We start from the raw sequence: 20,571 nt of genomic DNA on the forward strand, positions 1-20,571 counted from the left end.
TTTGTATTATGGGTTAGTACAAAGTCTCATATGTGGCCGGCCGCTAACCATGCAATTTTGGAATTCATAGAATATACATTTAGATTGCTTGTTGCTAAAGTCATGGCGATGATTATTAAATTATTAAAATAAAATCCTCATAAAAATAAATTAAAATTTCTTTCTTATTTGAAAGATAATATTTTAACTTTCAAAAACCTTTAACTTCCACCCATCTAATTAGTACTCCGTGTTAAAAATTTCCATCTCCAATCCATTGATTTTAAGTTAAGTTTATGAAATTATTTGATTAGCTTGAAAATTCTTAAGTATAGTAATTTGATATTGATTATGTTTAGGAAACTTACATGTAACGGAGTTTTATATGGCTTAGGTAATCTTCCGTCAGCTATAAATATTGATCCAGATTACGAATAAAATTCAAATAATTCATCTCGTAAGAAATTTATAACTAATGGTGATTTTCACTCTCTTCTTTCCTCTCGCTATCTCCTACTCAGTTGATTTCAATGTATTCTTAAGTTTTGTTTTAGCTTTTAAATTTTGTTATTGATGGAATTTCGGGTTTTAATTTAAACAATTGCAGGCGATGGAGAATTTGTCGAACCCCATGAGGGACATCAAGGTCCAAAAGCTTATTATTAACATCAATGTTGGTGAAAGTGGTGATCGTCTTACCAGAGCTGCTAAGTTGCTAGAGCAACTCAGTGGCCAAATCGCTGTTTACTCTAAAGGTATAAATAAATTACTACCTCCGTTTCATATTATTTACAACGATTGCAAATAATATGAAACGGAGGTAGTATTACATATGCAATTGATTGTTTCAATTCCCTCAAAAAAAAAAAAAAAAAAAAAAAAAAAGAAAGATATTTTCAATAGTGGTTGTTATGATGATTGTTTCATTGATTTATTTGTTTATAACGGTTTGTTTGTTTATATGATCAACAGCCAAGTACACTGTCCGATCTTTTAATATCCGGCGTAATGAGAAGATTGCTTGTAACGTGACTATTCGAGGTGATAAGGCAATGCAGCTACTCGAAAGTGGTTTAAGGGTCAAGGAATACGAGTTGCTCAACAAAAACTTCAGTGACACTGGCTGCTTTGGTTTTGGTATTCAAGAACACATTGATCTTGGAATTAAGTATGTTATCTCGACTATTAATTAGCTTTCTTTCTTTCTTTCATTAATTATTGCTAGTGTTGCTGCAAATATGTTCGATTGTTTGTTTATTTGCTAGTTGATATTAAGTTGATCAATCATATTTATATTTCAGGTATGAGCCTTCTACTGGTGTCTATGGTATGGACTTCTACGTCGTTCTCGAGCGCCCTGGATACCGTGTTGGCAGTCACAAAAGGTGTAAGGCTCGAGTTGGAAATCAGCACAGAGTTACCAAGGACGATGCCATGGAGTGGTTCCAGAGCAAATATGAGGGACATTTTCTCAACAATGCCCACAATATTGCTGCTTAAACCTTATTTTTATTGCAATTTTCTTTGGATTTTTAGTCTTTTTTCTACAATTTAATAGACTGTTTTCTTTGTACGAGTTTGGTCACATTGCCTCTAAATTTTTTGTCTATTGTACTATATTTATTTGAAGGATATTTTATTTGAAAGATTATTAGCAAGTAGTTTTGCTGTTTTATTCTGGTTTTTTTTTTCTAGGAATTATTTTATATGGAGTATTGTTTTCTGCTCTTACATGCCGACAAATTTTATCGGCTTGTTAACAATTAGTCAATAATCTTATATTTATCACAAATTCTAGAGTTGATTCAAGTCCCTCCTTTATCTTTAGGACGTATTTTGCATATTGATGTTGTATAGGTGACTTTGCCATGTTTAATTCTCATGTAGTACAGTTTTTTGTTTTATTGTTTGTTTTTAGTCGATAATGTTAAATTTACCACAATATCAAGAATAGATTCAAGTTCCTCCTTTATCTTTAGGTCGTATTTGCATAATGATGCTGTGGGAAATACTTTGCCACGTTTTATTCCCTGCAGTTTTTATTTTTGTTGTTTGTTTTTGGAGCTTGCCCCTCGTTTGCATCAAAAAAAAAAAAAAAAAAAAAAAAAAAAATTAGTAATGAGTGATCAATTATTGCGGTTTAAAAAGAACAATGTTGACTTCCCATACATAAGTTTGCTCATAATGTTCCATACCTCAAAGGCTCAAATACTCAATATATAGGTAGAGTTTAGAAACATAGGAGAAAGGTTGAGTTAAGCACGTACCAAACTTTCAGATGTCAACTAAGAACGAAAAAATTATATAACTAAACAAACGTTACTCTTTATTAATATTCAAGTTTCAAGCTCAGACCAACATAGTTTCAATCCAAAGGACCCCTTAGTACATGAAACAAAACCACTTTATTTGGTTATTGTACATTAATAGAAGATCAGTTTCAATCCAAACGACTCTTTAGTGCTCGACTAGGTATCGAGCTCAAATACCTAACAAGAGTTATAATCTTTGAACCATAGTTAAGCTAGTTGGCGTCCATACAATCAATGAAGTTTTTAATTAGTAGCCTTCAAGTTCATATTAGGAAAGCGAGCCAGGTAGAATGCTAGCAAATTTTCTTGATCAGGCATATTCTCTTTGATAATACCACAATCCAAGACATCATTAGCCCAAGTGCATATGCGTGGATACTTCTCCAATGTAAGCACTTCCTTGTCTTTAATTTGCAAGCGTGGAAGCCAAAAGGCTACCATTGATGCCACTATATCTACCATTTCAATGTTATTTCCACCAAAGAATTTCTTTCCTTTGATCTCGTTTTCGAAAATTTCGAGTAAATCTTCAAGTTCTTTTACTGCCTTTTCGTTTTCTTCTCCTTTACTGAAAAATGCAGTTCTTGCTGAAGGCATTAACTGAGAAAAAAGATGTCCATGTTTGCATCATAATCGTTTCATTTTTTTAAAAAAAAAATTTAATACTTTGATGAAAAATTCCACACAATTTTATTATATCTCTATTCTCTTATGGCCCCGTATCGAATCCACTTACCTCTTTATTTTTAAATACTTCGTCATTCTCTTCTACCTCTTTAGTCTTTTTTTGGTTAAAGGAGGTAGATAGATTAATTTAGTCTTTTAACTCTTTAGTCACATCTTTTACTTTTACATAAATTACTTACCCACTAGGCTATTACTTTTTTTTTTTAATCATCTTTCATTCTTCGACAAATTGAACCTAATTACAAATTTTGTATCTAATTAATTAAACTTTTGTGTTGGTCAAAGTGCTGCAAGAAAAATAAAAAGAGAAGGAGTAATCAATACATATAGCAAAGAAAAATTTATGATTCAATACTTCGTAATAAATAAATTGGTTAACATCTACATACTATTAATTAGCAAATCACTTTTGTATACACTCGGTTTTCAGTAATTTACTGTACATCGGGTGTCACTTTTGTCAAATTTAGTGTCACTTTTGTCAAATTTATCAATAAAACATAAATAACTCTTATGTATGTCAGAGTAACTTTTGTGCGTTTTAGTTTAACTTTTGCGCGTTTTATTGTCACTTTATAACGGATGTTCAGTAATTTACTGAACATCCGTTTTATTTAAAAGTTTGTGTTAGAATATACTCCCTCCGTCCCTAAATTACATTCCTCTTTGGAAATTTACACGGGAATTAAGGAGGGAAGAATTAGAGCTGTCAATTTGGGTAAATGGGTCGGGTTTGAGTCGGGTTTGTGTGGGTCGGGTCATCTCGGGTCGGGTCAATATGGGTTAATGTCAAGACCTATGTGGGTCGGGTTTGGGTTGGGTCATGCTTGAGTCGGGTCACGTCGGGTCATACATCTTTTCGGGTTCGGGTCGGGTTTAGGTCGGGTCAATAAAAGGTCGGGTTACATTCGGGTCGGGTGAAAAACAAGTCGGGTTAAATTCGGGTTTTTACGGGTTTAAATGAGTTAGGGTCATGTTCGGGTTCGAGTCGGGTTCGGTTCAAGTCAATTATTTTCGGGTTATAATCAGGTCGGGTCATTATCGGGTTTGAGTCGGGATCGGTTCAAGTCAATAATTTGCGGGTCATAATCAAGTCGGGTCATTCTCGGGTTCGTTTCAATTCAAAAACTTGCGGGTTATAATCGGGTCATTTCCAAGTCGGGTCATTCTTGGGTTCAAGTCGGGTTTAGTTAATAATTTGCGGGTTACAATCAAGTTGGGTCATTTAAACTTATCTAGTCATTCTCGAGTTCAAATTGGCAAGTCAATAATTTGCAGGTTATAATCACGTCGGGTCATTTCCAAGTCGGTCTCGGGTGTGGTTCAAGTCAAAAATTTGAATTCCCTTAAAAAAAATAATAATTAAAAAAAAAAGATAAGTCAAGTAAGATGAGAAAGACTTGCTATTGTCTGGGTCCCGTGTATTTTTTATTTTTTTGTTTATTTTTTATTTTTTTTTTTGCTGCTATCCAGTTCAGTTTTTCTTTGACGAGGATTATGTAAGAGATAAGTCAAGTAAGATGAGAAAGACCACTTTTGTTTTATAATTGGAATCCATGTTAATAAATTGAAAAAAAGCCTGAAACTCAATAGTCAATACGGAGTACTCTTTTTATCCTAAAAATTCCTAAATCCTAAAATTCGGGTTAGTAATAGGTCGAGTTTAAATTCGGGTCGGGTCAATAACAAGTCGGGTTGAATTTGGGTCGGGTCAATCACAAGTCGGGTTTATTTCGGGTCGGGTTTAAAATCGAGTCGGGTTAGGAACGGGTCGGGTTGAACTCGGGTCGGGTTAGTAACAGGTCGGGTTGAACTCGGGTCGGGTTAGTAACAGGTCGGGTTGAATTCGGGTTTTGACGGGTTAAATCGGGTTTGGGTCATTCTCGGGTTCGAGTCGGGTTCGGTTCAGGTCAATAATTTACGGGTCACATTCGGGTCGGGTCCTCTCTAGGTCGGTTCATGGTCGGGTTCGGGTCTCAAATACTCGGGTCAACTCGGGTCTAGGGTTGGTTTCAGGTCGGGTTAGGTCGGGTTCGGGTCACCATTTTTTTCGGGTTCAGACGGGTTAGGGTTAGGGTCAGGTTAGGGTCGGTATTTCGGGTCGGGTCAGCTTTTGACAGCTCTAGGAAGAATAAGACAAATAATAATAATAAGATAATGCAATGGGAAGTACAAATATAGAATAGTTATTACTCATGACATGTCTTCAATCCTTTGCAAAAAAAAGGACCAATCACATGTTCCTAATTGAAATTTTTTAACAATCATATTCATTGTAATTTGGCACAAGGATTACGAGTGAGATTAGGAAAGGATGAATGAGAAAGCATTAAATATAAAACAGAAAAAGAGAGTTGATTTACTAAAAAAAACTTACCAAAAATAGAAAGGAGGAATGTAATTTTGGAATACTAAAAATAAAAAGGATGAATGTAATTTAGGGACGAAGGGAGTAGAAATTTTCCATGGTAGAAAATTGAACACATTAATGTCAAAGTTATTACAAGACTTATATGATTGTCGTATGTAACAAAAATACTAATTGTTTAAGAAAATGTAAATATTGAATTCATACTTCTTTTGTCATATTGTGTTTGCTCCAATCTAATATATATATATATATAAAGGGGAGTTTTTTCCCGAGTTTTAGAGAGCCACGTAGGATCTAATTTTCTCAGCGCGCCATGTAGGATTATAAATCTTAGTAGTAGCCAATTTTTTTTTTTTTTTTGAAACAATTAGTAGTAGCCAATTAAATAAGAGATTATTAATTTCTTATAGAATAAACTAATTCAAATGCCACGTAAGCAAAATTGGCGAATGAGATTTTTAAGTTTAAATTAATTAAATATTAAATATTAGGAATTTTATCTGAATATATAACAAATTTTAGCTCATAAATACCAAAAAAAAAAAATCAAACAAACCGTGCATCGCATGGGCTTCATCGAGAGTTTTAGCCCAATTTTTTAAAAGCCACGTGATCTAATTTTCTTAGTGCGCCACGTAGGATTATAAATAGTAGCCAATTAAATAAGAGGTTATTATAATCTTTTATAATTAAATAATTCAAATGCCACGTAAGCAAAATTGGCGAATGAGATTTTTAAATTTAAATTAATTAAATATAAGATATTATCTTTAGATATTAGGAATTTTATCTAAATATATAACCAATTTTAGCACATAAATTAAAAAAATAATAATAATTCAAACAAACCGTGCATTGCACGGGCTTCATCTAGTTTTATTTTATTTTTTAGTGAAAGCGTAAACTTTTGACCAAATATTATTCTCTCTCTCTTTTTTTTTTTTTTTTTTTTTTTTTTTTAAGAAAAAGAAAAGTATTACGTAGTACAATGGATAAATATGTTGGATCGATTTATCATAGCATGTACTTTCATAATATCTATTTTGTAGTCAAGCTCCTCAAGGATATTAGTCATATTACACATCAAATATCTCTTATTATTAGAGATCATGAAAAGGTAAGGCCCATTTCTCTTTACCTTATTCATGCTAAATTAAAACTTTGTTTTTTTTTTTTTTTTTTTTGGTGGAGAAATTAAAACTATTTTGGCTAAATTAAAATTAATTATACCCTTTCATCCATTTATACATTTATATAATGTTGCAACATTAAAAGACAGTACTTGGAGTAAACAATAGTTCATCCATTTATATAATGTTGAACATAGGCAATCAACTAAAGCATATCTTAAAACTTAAAACATTTTAGGCTTAATAACGGCAAAAGTTATAGCAACCTATACAAGATTATTTCTAATTTACTCATGTTTTTTAAATTTATATTATTCTCATACTATACAATCTCAATTTTTTTGGATTTTTATATTGTAAGGTGTTGATTTATTTGTATTGATTTATAATTTAAAGAAATGAAAAGATGTAGAAGATGGTAAGATGATCAATGTTCATACCTTGTCATCAAAAAACTTAGACCAGAACCGAGCTTGAGCTCTCTCAAAAGAGTGACTAGGTAAAATAGGGTGATACCTCCAAGTTTCATCGATATACTCCATGATAATAACCAACGACTCGATGACCGCCTTTCCATCATGAACAAGCACAGGTATCTTGTTGTTAATGGGGTTGTACTTAAGAAGCTCTTCACTCTTGTTTTGTAGATCTTCCTCTACGTATTCATACTCAATTCCTTTCCATTTTAGTGCCATTTCCACCCTTCTACTGTAAGGACTAGCCCAAGACCCAAATAATTTCACTTTTCCCATTTTAATTATTATCTTTAGTGATTCTGATCTACTACTTCCTATTTCAATTTTATGACTTATTGGTGTTTTGTGTGTATGTCATTTTTAGTTAATAATGTGTTTAGTCAAGTCTTAGGATATAATTTGATGTCAAAAAAGGTTATTTTAGATTTTAACACCTGCTAAAAATCCGAAAATGGTTTTTAACACCTCCAAAAAAAAAAAAAAATTGATTTTAACACCACCCAAATTTCAAAAAATTTGGTATTACCACCACTTAACGGTTTCCGTTAAAAAATTCCGTTAAATGTGGTCCACAGTGACACGTGTCACTATTTTATTTGTTTAAAGAAAATAAAATAAAAATTAAATTAAAAAATTAAAAACCTAAAACTACCCCCAGCCACCCCAGCCCCACCACCGCCATCCCCAAACCCACCCCCTGCCGGCGTCCGGCGTCCCAGAGAATCGCCCGGCGCCGGCGACCCCACCCCCACCACCCTTTCCTCCACCTACGCACCCCACCCCTTCCCCATTTTCGTTTCCCGACCCACAACCCCGAAACCACCCTAAACGGGTTTTAGGGTTTCGTTTGGGGTGGTAGGGAATCAATTAAGGGAGGGGGAAAGGAGAGGGAGGGAGTTTCCGGGGGAGGAGGGGCGTTTTCCAGGAGAGGGGGCGTTTAGGGTGGTTTCGGGGTGGTGGGTCGGGAAACGAAAATGGGGAAAGGGAAGGGGTGGGGTGCATAGGTGGAGGAAAGGGGGGTGGGGGTGGGGTCGCCGGCGCCAGGCGATTCTCTGGGACGCCGGACGCCGGCAGTGGGTGGGTTGGGGGACGATGCTGGTGGCGCGGTGGTGGGGCTGGGGTGGCTGGAGGTAGTTTTAGGTTTTTTTTTATTTTTTTTTAATTTTTTTTTTAATTTTTATTTTTTGTGTTTTTAATTTTTTATTATTTTTTTATTTTTTGGCCAATAATAAAGCGACACGTGTCTATATGGCCCTACTTAACGGATTTGTAAACGGAATCAGTTACGTGGTGGTAATACCAAATTTTTTGAAATTTGGGTGGTGTTTAAATCAATTTTTTTTTTTTGGAGGTGTTAAAAACCATTTTCGGGTTTTTAGCAGGTGTTAAAATCTAAAATAACCGTCAAAAAATTAACATAAAAAGTTTTATCTTATACTGTAATAAGACAAAATTTGATAGCTCACTCATGATATCATCTTCTTTATTTTCTTTTAGTTTGACGTATGTGATGATACTAACTCCTTCCTCTTTTTGATTTGATTATTAAAGGGGGATGTTCCACGAGCTACTGTAAGCCGCCCAGTGCTTTGGGTTGGTGAAACTATTATACTCCCTCCGTTTTTTTTACTCCCTCCGTGTTTTTTAAGTGATATATTTTCCATTCTCGGCCGTGTTTTTTTAAGTGATATATTTTCTTTTTTTGGCAAAACAATACATTAAAAAATTATATCTCTCTCCTTTCATGGTCCCCACCCAAACCCACTACTAATTTTTTTTTATATCTTTCCTCTCACATTCATTACTTTTCAATAAACTATTAACCCCACTATCTTTCTTTAACAATTTTTTAATACTCCACTACCCCACTTACCTCTTATTTTATTTAAGTCAATTAAATTGCCTAAAACTATTTGCTGGTCAATATGTATCACTTAAAAAAACACGGAGGGAGTATATGAATCATTTTGACAATTGCATTATTCACACACCATGGTTGACTTAAGTTTAACACCTCTAAAAAATAAATAAATGTTATTATATTATACTTTCTCCGTTTCTTTTTAATTGCAACACGCCTTTTAGGCACGCAGTTTTAGGAGATGATTAGTGTAGGTAAACGAGCGATTTTATTAATATAATTTTAACACGAAGTTTAGAATAGGGTTAAGTATCATTTGTAAAAATTATTTTGAATAATTTGTCCGTTTACATTATATAAACTCAACCTCAAAACACGTGCCACAAGGTTGTGTTGCAAGTAAAAAAAACAGAGGAAGTATATCAATAAATTCGTCATAATGTCAGCTAGTTTCATAATATAATTTTGTTACAATTTTTACTAATACACAATTAAAGATATTTATAGTCAAAGTAGCATCTCGGTAAATGTGCCGGTCAATCTGATGCATATAAAAAACAGAGGGAGTAATAAAGTTTTATCTCAATTCACTGGCAATTGCACCAAAAATTTGAGTTCCTTTCAAATCCTATTAATCGAATCACATTTCCGATAAAGAAAAAGAGTTTACTTTTCTTCTTTCTATTTCCTTTCTAGTCTTGAACTTGGAGGTTGCTAAAAAAGCTTGCCCCACCCATGAGTAAATTAAATATTTTCAAGCTCCGATAAGGTTTTTCGTTTTGCATCTGCAAAGGAAACTTGTCTAAAACTACCTATAGGTGGTACGAACGCATAACAAGAATTTTTGAAAGTCCTGCTCTATTTGACCATTTAGGTCACTACTTCACCCTCCATTTAGAAAGGAGGCTGGAAGAGTGGGAGGACCTAACTCAATCAAAATGCAATAAAAAATGTCTTTTTTTATTTTTATTTTTTTATTTTTCGTTCTCTCATCTTTTCTTTAAATATGTAGTGCGTGGTTCCTATAGGTGCCTGTACCGTGCATTGTACAAACGTTTCTCGCGGAAAGAACATATAATACATAAGTAAAGAACATACAGCTATAGTGAAAAATACATACTATTAAATTGTAATGAACATATATCTAAAGTAAAATGAACATATTTGTACTAAAAAAGAGTGAAAGAACATATGTCCATGTACTTTAATTGTCAATGTATTGCACTTTTATTTGTGATATAATGTTCGTTGCTTATTGCAAAATGTTCTTTGAGTTTTGTCTTTAAATTATGGTGGGTATATATAAATAGTGTTCATTACATTATATTATCATGTTCTTTATTTAATTACCGATGTTCTTTAGATATAAAGAAAAAAACATATTGTTTCAAAAAAAATAAATGTTTGGGCCTAGTCCCTTGTCCTTAGCCCAGTGACCTCAAATGACGAAAATGCCCTCCATGATCCAGCCCATCATTAATGGTTGGAAAGTACAGATTTACCCTTAATCTGTCCAATTAAGTACAACTCATGCCACCTGAAAGTACGACTATAAATAGCTCTCCAATCATTAATGAAAGGGACTTTTCTCTCTCTCTACTTTCTCACTCTAATTACTCTTTCTCTCTCTATTTTCTCACTCTAATTACTCTTTCTCTCACTACTTTCTCTTTCTCTCTAAGAGACGTTCGCTGACTTTAGCATCGGAGGGGCTTTCCCGGGTCACACCCCCGGGGCAGCTAACCCTCTTTGTTTTGCAGGCCTAGCTCTCAGGCGTGCAAGCGGAGCTCTCGGACAGCAAGACAGAGCTGAGGGAAATTTGGACATTCATTGGGCCAAGCTCTAGGACATCTTGATCTCATTACCCTAAGACTCCCAGGAGCACTTCTGTTTTCCAGAAACAATAAATAAATAAAAAAACATAAAATTAGATGTTCCACACAATATAGTTATATGTTCTTTACAAAATAGCTATATGTTCTTTACAAAATAGTTACTACACGTTCTTTCTGTGTTTTTTGTCTGGACCAACAAGCATGGTACCACCGCCTGTATCTTTAAATTTTCATAAATGTGAAAGTTATTAATGACTGGACAAAACCAAGATCTAACCCCTCACATGCAAAATTATAGAAAATCCTCTTTCAGATCAAAGAATCCCATCGAATGAGTTGGAAAAGTGCGAATTTTCAAGAATGGGAATCTTATGATATGCTAGGAATCTCGTACGATAATCATCCACCCCTAAAATGTATTTTAATGCCCGATAATTGGATAGGAATATAGGATGGCCCTTCATGCTTTCTTTGTATAGGATATATAGTGCAACACTTTTCATCTTCAATTCTTCTACGTAGCATTAATACCTATCTATATATACTATATATCTATATATATATATATAGAGCTGTCAAAAGCAGATCCGATCCAAGATATCGACCCCAACCTGACTTATTAACCGACCCGTCTGAACTCGAAAAAAATGGTGACCCGAACCCAAACTAACCTGACCTGAAACCAACCCTAGACTCGAGTTGACCCGAGTATTTGAGACCCGAACCCCCGAACATTAACCGACCTAAAGCGACCCGACCCGAATGTAACCCGTAAATTGTTGACCTGTATCGAACCCGACCTGAACCGAAATTGACCCAAACCCGTTTTAACCCGTTAAAACCCGAATTCAACCCGACCTGTTCCTCACCCGACCCGAATTCAACCCTATATGTTCCTAACCCGACTCGAATTTAACCCGACCTGCTACAAACCCGACTAGAATTTCAACCCGACCTATTATTGACCCGACCCAAATTCAACCCGACTTGTTATTGAATCAATATGTATAGGTCGTTATCTCATATTCACCCGTAGAGACATAAATACCTAAAGCTTGGAAATTTTCATGAATAGCTTGTAAAATTACTGTTTTCTTAAAAAAAAAAAAAAAAAAAAAAATATAATTAGAGTAGCAGGGAGCAGTAGCAACAACATCCAGTAGATAGCAGCAACAAAAGCGTCTAGCAGAGAGCAACAGCAGCAGAAGCGTCTAGCAGAGAACAGTAGCAACATCCTTAATTCAAACTGGAACTCAGGACAGTACTTGAGTACTTCAATTAATAAGATTGGTGGGTTTAGGCTCCTATATGAAAGCAAATACTAGTAAGCAAGATGCATCATATACCAGCAGTGCTCACAGTCCAAAGCTTTCTAGCTGATGCAGAGACTAAGAAAGAGAATGCAGGACCAATGTAAAAAAAAACAAAGCATCTCTTGGTAGCTAGATTCATAGGGACATTCTACTATTTTCAGTAGCTTATCAAGCTTGTCAAAAAAATAAGTAGCTTATCAAGAATAACATATTGAGTTTGAGGAAACATGTATGAACGAAACAAAAGACAAATTAAAAAAATCATTATGCTTGAGATGAAATGCAAAGATAATTAGGAACACGAGGACATTTAGAAATACTTTCTCCGTTTTTATTTTTTGTACAATTTTTTGAGTAGAGAGATATAGAGAGATAAAATAAAGAGGGTCCATGTGATAGGAGAGATTAAGGTGGATTTATTAACTAAAAGGGAAAGTGATGCATCTAAATTAAAACTTGTATTTATAGAAAGTGATGCATCTAATAAAAAACAGAGGAAGTAGGTTCAACATTTAAGCCTAGTTCGTTTAACCGAGTAAATGAGTAATAATCTATGGAGCATCACACGAGAATGAAGTCATTGCCACAAGAAGGATCCAAAAATCAGTCAAAAAAGAATATAGAAATCTGTTAAGTGGACAAGCCACATTTCAAATTTATTTTATACATCTTAGGTTTGTTGTTTCAGAGCCTTCACAATGGGTGCACTGCGACCTTTCCACCCATACATATGAAAGTCAAGCAACAACAGAGCCTATACAGCACGCAAGCACTTGCCATTTGTAGATGATGATGCTTTATTTTTTTAAAGGTGAAATCTTCAATATCAAGCAGACCAGAAAATCTACATTGAATCAAGATTTGAAACATCTCTTAGGCAGTGGGGAAAAAATCCTATCAATGCTTGGTTCATACACCCAGGTGTATCATGCGCATGGTACACCAGAATTAAAACGCAGACAAAAGAACATGAAACTTAGGCTTCAAAACAAGTAAAGAAATCGCAAAGAACACCAGAACACGAGAATATTTGTGTAACCTTCATCTAAATTAGGTTAATTAGTTATTAAATGATCTTTGTCCCACATTAATTGTCAAATCATTTTAGAAAAATTAACTACTTCTCAGAATAATCTTTTCTTCTCTAGAATAATTATTTTTCCCAAAAATAATTCAAGATGTTTTTTTGAATTTCAAATTTAAAAATTCAAAATTTTAATTTCATTTTCAAAATCTTATTATCCAAAATACTATATTTCGTTCCCTTTCTTCACAAAAATATTCTCTAAAAGCACTTTTATGTTTTCTCACTAATTTAAAAAAAATATTTAATTATAATATTTATTTTTATTATTTTTCTATGTACTTTTTATGAGGTTCTTTATATGACCATATAATGTTCTTTATAAAAAAAAATTATTTTTATTCTCTAAAATTATTTCACCTAAAAAAAAAATTTAAGACTTTATTTTTAAATTTCAAATTTATAAATTTCATTTTCAAAATTTCAGTTTTCAACTTTATTTTAATTTCGTTCATATTTTTCACCAATTATATATATATAGCTATAATATTCATTTTAGGGTCGTTATTTATAAATACATTTCTTGTAATGTTCAATATGTTCTTCAATAATGTTGTTAAGATATATTAGTTAGAATATATCTTTGACTTTGTATATCTATAGTTGCCTAATTTGTAGCCTAGATTATTTGATGTATATCTCTTAGCTTAATTAGTGGCCTAACTTAAGCATGTACAATGTATATAATGACAGTAAGTGGAATGCAAATATTCACAGAAAAGATTTCTTTCATGGTATCAGTTGCTTAGTGTTCTTCCGCTGCACCCTAAAAATTTTTCCGCCCTCTGTTCTTCCGAATATGCCAACTGAGTGACGATCAGATCAGAAGGTGGATACTGCCATCATGTACTTGTCCGAAGATGCTAAGCTGTGGTGGCGTACTGCCACCTTCTGATCGTCACTCAGTTGACATATTCGGAAGTACTGCTTCATGTCGAAGAGGAAGTTATCAACTTCTTTAGCGTCTCTAGCACCAATGTAGTCGTGAGGTTTGGGCGGCTTGATCTTCGCCACACCAACACCCAGTGCGTCTCTACCCACAGCGCGCGTCAAGGTAGCATATTTCTCAAGTGCTTCGTCGGCTTGTCCTTGAACAAATTGCAATTGTTCGCGGAGGGCATCTCTGTCGGCCATCAATTTCACAATTTGCTCGGCTTGCTCGTGTACAATGACTTGGAGCTCGGCCCATTTGTCTGCCTTCTCCTCGAGCCAAGCGAGCCTTTCTTCTACGAATTCCATCTTCGTGTAGCCCTCCTTGGTGCCTACACGGGTTGCTTGCGACGAGGTTTGAGCCTCGGCTCTGATACCAACTGTCACGGTCCGGGATTTTGGCCTCGAAACGCGGGGCGCGCTCTAGCCTTTTGGCGGCAAGAACGCTAGCCTTGAGCGGAAGAGGGGCTTGTGAGCACAAAGCAACACAAGCGGGCAATAGAATCTCAGGAGCACTCGCGTCTATCTGGGCGACGGAGTGCGGGTGGTCGGGGCTTGTGACGGCCGATACTTCAAAGCGGGCACAAGCGGGTCCGAACCACGAGTCCTTAGCGCATCAAGTTGGGTTGGAGGGGAGCTAATATGCAAGTAAGACACAATATCTATAATGGTCTAACAACAAACAAGCATAAAAGCAAGGCAACACTGGGTAGAAGGCTTTAAGATTTCATTAATCAGTCGCCCTCTAAAGAGCTTAATGTAGTACATGCATAGAATCCCTAGTGAACATTGAACTGACAGTAACACAATAATGGGACATATGGCCTAGAAAACATAAACTAAACTCTAAGAAAGCATCTAAAGGGAAATAAATACATCAAAAGGAGTTGGATTCTAACACGCGGCCACCACCACCGTTGTTCCCTTTCAGGCCACCATTTTTCTTCTGATTTTTACCCTTTCCGCGAGCATTCCCCGAGCCATCAGACCCCGAATCACCGTCACGAGAAGTCACCACGAAAGCAGACGCTGAGCCCGACGCCATGGCCGCCCGTTTTGCCAAGCCCGATTCCTCTAATGTGAGCATTGAACGGGCTTGGTAAAATTGAGGGAGAGGAGAGCTTTGTCGTATAAGAGTAGCTACGCCATTATACGGTTCGGTGAGGCCCAAAACCAACTGTAGAACAAGCCGATTATTGTCCACCGGAGCTCCAACATTCCGCAATTGATCGGAAAGGCTCTTGAGCCTTTGACAGTAAGCCGACGCATTGGGAAAATTCTCCATTTTCGTAGAGGAAAATTCTTGTTCTAGAGTAACGGCACGAGAGTTTTGATTGTCTTGGAATATATCACGCAACCTATTCCAAGCCTCCATGGCCGTAGCATCGGGTTCCATAATTGTTTGCAAAAGATCATTGGAAATAGTGGAATACATCTACCCAACCACGGCTGCATCCAAAATGGACCACCATTCTTTCTCCTCGTCGTTGAGAGGAGCCTTTTTCGTCCCCTTACCCTTGGATACGGGAGGGATAATATGGTCTAGAACCCGGTGCGATCGAGCGTGAATTTTAAAGAGTTCCGCCCAAGTAGAGTATTGGGAATTGTCAAGTTCAAGAACCACCAGAATGGAGGTCTTGATGTTGTTCACAGTGAGTGCAGGGTGATACGAATTTTTTGAATCCCCCATAGATAGAAAACAGAGTATAGAAGAGAAGAGATTGATGAAGAAGAGAAGAACAGAGGGCGGAAAAATTTTTAGGGTGCAGCGGAAGAACACTAAGCAACTGATACCATGAAAGAAATCTTTTCTGTGAATATTTGCATTCCACTTACTGTCATTATATACATTATACATGCTTAAGTTAGGCCACTAATTAAGCTAAGAGATATACATCAAATAATCTAGGCTACAAATTAGGCAACTATAAATATACAAAGTCAAAGATATATTCTAACTAATATATCTTAACAACATTATTGAAGAACATATTGAACATTACAAGAAATGTATTTATAAATAACGACCCTAAAATGAATATTATAGCTATATATATATAATTGGTGAAAAATATGAACGAAATTAAAATAAAGTTCAAAACTGAAATTTTGAAAATGAAATTTATATATTTGAAATTTAAAAATAAAATCTTAAATTTTTTTTTTTTAGGTGAAATAATTTTAGAGAATAAAAATAATTTTTTTTTATAAAGAACATTATATGGTCATATAAAGAACCTCATAAAAAGTACATAGAAAAATAATAAAAATAAATATTATAATTAAATATTTTTTTTAAATTAGTGAGAAAATATAAAAGTGCTTTTAGAGAATATTTTTGTGAAGAAAGGGAACGAAATATAGTATTTTGGATAATAAGATTTTGAAAATGAAATTAAAATTTTGAATTTTTAAATTTGAAATTCAAAAAAACATCTTGAATTATTTTTGGGAAAAATAATTATTCTAGAGAAGAGAAGATTATTCTGAGAAGTAGTGAATTTTTCTAAAATGATTTGACAATTAATGTGGGACAAAGATCATTTAATAACTAATTGACCTAATTTAGATGAAGGTTACACAAATATTCTCGTGTTCTGGTGTTCTTTGCGATTTCTTTACTTGTTTTGAAGCCTAAGTTTCATGTTCTTTTGTCTGCGTTTTAATTCTGGTGTACCATGCGCATGATACACCTGGGTGTATGAACCAAGCATTGATAGGATTTTTTCCCCACTGCCTAAGAGATGTTTCAAATCTTGATTCAATGTAGATTTTCTGGTCTGCTTGATATTGAAGATTTCACCTTTAAAAAAATAAAGCATCATCATCTACAAATGGCAAGTGCTTGCGTGCTGTATAGGCTCTGTTGTTGCTTGACTTTCATATGTATGGGTGGAAAGGTCGCAGTGCACCCATTGTGAAGGCTCTGAAACAACAAACCTAAGATGTATAAAATAAATTTGAAATGTGGCTTGTCCACTTAACAGATTTCTATATTCTTTTTTGACTGATTTTTGGATCCTTCTTGTGGCAATGACTTCATTCTCGTGTGATGCTCCATAGATTATTACTCATTTACTCGGTTAAACGAACTAGGCTTAAATGTTGAACCTACTTCCTCTGTTTTTTATTAGATGCATCACTTTCTATAAATACAAGTTTTAATTTAGATGCATCACTTTCCCTTTTAGTTAATAAATCCACCTTAATCTCTCCTATCACATGGACCCTCTTTATTTTATCTCTCTATATCTCTCTACTCAAAAAATTGTACAAAAAATAAAAACGGAGAAAGTATTTCTAAATGTCCTCGTGTTCCTAATTATCTTTGCATTTCATCTCAAGCATAATGATTTTTTTAATTTGTCTTTTGTTTCGTTCATACATGTTTCCTCAAACTCAATATGTTATTCTTGATAAGCTACTTATTTTTTTGACAAGCTTGATAAGCTACTGAAAATAGTAGAATGTCCCTATGAATCTAGCTACCAAGAGATGCTTTGTTTTTTTTTACATTGGTCCTGCATTCTCTTTCTTAGTCTCTGCATCAGCTAGAAAGCTTTGGACTGTGAGCACTGCTGGTATATGATGCATCTTGCTTACTAGTATTTGCTTTCATATAGGAGCCTAAACCCACCAATCTTATTAATTGAAGTACTCAAGTACTGTCCTGAGTTCCAGTTTGAATTAAGGATGTTGCTACTGTTCTCTGCTAGACGCTTCTGCTGCTGTTGCTCTCTGCTAGACGCTTTTGTTGCTGCTATCTACTGGATGTTGTTGCTACTGCTCCCTGCTACTCTAATTATATTTTTTTTTTTTTTTTTTTTTTTAAGAAAACAGTAATTTTACAAGCTATTCATGAAAATTTCCAAGCTTTAGGTATTTATGTCTCTACGGGTGAATATTGGTGAAAAAAGGGGGCACCAATTCAAGGGCCAAATCGGCGCCCTTATGTTGTAAAGACACCAATTTGGCCTTTGAACCGGCACAAAGTTTCATATGTGGCTGGCCGCACCATACGATCGGCCACAATATATTTTCTATTATTATTTTTTAATTCTTCTTCTCTCTCTTCTTTATCTCCTCTCTTTCTCTCCTTTTTCTAATTTCTTCTTCTCCAGTTAGCCACCCATATCACCCCTTTCACCATGCTATCTCTTGTTTTTCTCTTCTTTCTCTCTCGTATTTCTCTCTCCTCCTTTCTCCAAAAAAGGGCAGCATACTAAAAGAACACATGTCCTCCACCAACCCGTCGTCGTACTCCGTGAGCTTCTCGTACTCAGTCGTCGGAAAACAACTTACAGGTTTTGTAAGGCCCAATTCAGCCACAAAGACCCCGGATATAGAGTTTTCATGGTCAAATTTGGCCTTTTTAGCCATATTTGAAGTGAATTTCAAAGCCATTATGAATTTTAAAGGTATTTGTTCGATTTAATTTTTTTTTCACGATTTGGTTGTGGGTTCGGTTAGATCTATGTTTGTTTGTGGGTTTGGTGTATGGTGGTGGTGGTCGTGGTGGCATGGCGTATTGGGGGTGGGGCTAGTGGCGTTTCGGGGGTGGTGGTAGGTCAAGGGTTACTAGGTCGGGGGTTACTTAAGGGGTTACTAGATGGGTTGGTCGAGGGTTACTTAAGGGGTTACTAGATAGGTTATTTAAGTGGGGTTACTTAAAGGGGTTACTAGGGGTTACTTGGGAGGTTATTTAAGTAGGGTTACTTGAGGGGTTATAAGAGGGGTTACTTAAGGGGTTAATAAGTCAGAGGGGTTAATTGAGGGGTTACTAGAAGGGTTACTTGGTCCGGTCAGGGGTTATTAAGTCAGAGGGGTTACTAGATGGGTTACTTGGTCCTAACAGAGGGGTTACTAGATGGGTAACTTGGTCCGGTCAGGGGTTACTAGGTTGAAGGGGTTACTAGGTTGGTGGGGTTACTTTGTCATTTGTTGATTTGGCACCTTGCCGCATGGTGCGGCCACCAGAAACGTACAATTGAACCGGTGCCCATTACCACAGAAATGAGCATCCCTTTGATGACCTGCTGTTCAAAACCGGTGCCCATTACGCTTTTTTCTACTAATGTTAAAAGAGGTTGTGTTTCAATTTTGATGAATTTGCTCATTTACACCCTCAAATCTCTTCCTTACAATGCGTACAAAATTACTTAAACTATTATGCTGCAAGTAATATGAAATGGAGAAAATTTTAAATCTAATTTTCATAATAGAACAAGAAACGAAGAGTACTACTTAAGAATCATTTTTTACAAAAATTCTATAAATTTATTAATTTATTGGAAAATTTGTCAAAAATAAGTCAACCTTTGTCCGGTTCGCTTAAAATAAGTCAACCTTTCGATTAACTCAGAATAATCCAACCTTTATAGGGTATTCACTTTAAATGAGTCAAAACCTGTTGTAACCGGTTATTAAGGTTAATTGTGACACGTGTCAGATTATGGTTCGCCATTTTTCTATTAATAATTAATTACGAATTATTATTATTATATGATTAATTATAAAAAAACTAATAATTATAAATTTCAAAAAAAATTAAAAAAAAAAAGGAAAAAACCCCAACCCCCTCACCCTCCCCTGCCAGCTCAGTAGCTCTCCCCTTCCCCTACCTGGCCGCCGGTAGCCAGCAACCACAAATTCCCCGGCGCCGGCACCGACGGCCTCTCCACCCACGACGCCCCCACCCTTCCCCTCCCCTTTCCTTTCCCCACCTCGTTACCCCCGTCCCTCCCCTTCCCCACCGTTAATCAACACCCCAAAACCCTTGAACCCCGATTCCGATTTTGTTAGGGTGGGTTTAAGGGTTTGGGGGGTCGACTGATGGTAAGGAAGGGAAGGGAGGGGTCGACTTCTACAGGGAGACGGGGGAGGGGGGTTGTTTCCGGCAGGGGGTGAAGGGGAGGGGGTGGTGTCGTGTCGGGGTGGGGAAAGGTGAATGGGGAAGGGGAAAGGAAGGGGAAGGGGAAGGAGTGGGGTTGGGTGGGCGGTAGAGGCCGTCGGTGTCGGCGCCGGGGAATTTTGTGGTCACCGGCCATCGGCGGCCTGGCAGGGGAGGGGGGTGAGCTGGCAGGGGAGGGGTGAGGGGGGTTGGGGTTTTTTTCTTTTCTTTTTTTTAAAAAAAAAATTATAATTATTAGATTTTTTAATAACTAATTATATAATAATTCCTAATTAATTATTATAAGAAAAATGACGAATCACATTCTGACACGTGTCACAATTAACATTAATAACCGGTTAATAAACGGTTGCAGGTCACTTGACTCATTTAAAGTGGATACCCTATAAAGGTTGGATTATTCTGAGTTAATCGAAAGGTTGGCTTATTTTGAGCGAACCGGACAAAGGTTGGCCTATTCTTGACATTTTCCTAATTTATTTCATCGTCAAATTTTGGTAGCTTAATTGATTGTATATTTTATGCTTTCGTAATCAATCAAATGTACTGTATCAATGTTAAATGATTGGCACACATTGCAAAAATGCCGCGATTGCTACCAGTTAACAGAGATGCTCTTGAGGTTCTGACAAAAAATTAACCATGCACACAATTCTTTAAACATTAAATACATGTTCCTACA

At 35.7% G+C, this 20,571-nt stretch overlaps 2 protein-coding genes across 2 annotated transcripts; one reads left to right on the plus strand and one right to left on the minus strand.

Annotated features, from left to right (window-relative positions):
• The first annotated feature begins 586 nt into the window (after window positions 1–586).
• On the plus strand, window positions 587–1,524 carry LOC145608842 (large ribosomal subunit protein uL5-like). The gene is made up of 3 exons (XM_081664433.1): window positions 587–734; window positions 952–1,147; window positions 1,281–1,524. The coding sequence occupies exons 1-3, from the start codon at window positions 590–592 to the stop codon at window positions 1,477–1,479; spliced, it is 540 nt and encodes a 179-aa protein (XP_081520559.1). The 5' UTR covers window positions 587–589; the 3' UTR covers window positions 1,480–1,524.
• A 1,010-nt stretch (window positions 1,525–2,534) lies between these two features.
• LOC145607014 (putative glutathione S-transferase) lies at window positions 2,535–7,231 on the minus strand. Its single transcript, XM_081662805.1, has 2 exons — window positions 6,920–7,231; window positions 2,535–2,891 (listed from the first exon to the last, which is right to left on the minus strand). Exons 1-2 carry the CDS (start codon window positions 7,229–7,231, stop codon window positions 2,535–2,537), a joined length of 669 nt encoding a protein of 222 aa, XP_081518931.1.
• Window positions 7,232–20,571: the final 13,340 nt, after the last annotated feature.

The sequence above is a fragment of the Chenopodium album genome, chromosome 23, assembly GCF_948465745.1.
Source record: "Chenopodium album chromosome 23, dcCheAlbu1.1, whole genome shotgun sequence".
Lineage (NCBI taxonomy): Eukaryota > Viridiplantae > Streptophyta > Magnoliopsida > Caryophyllales > Amaranthaceae > Chenopodium > Chenopodium album.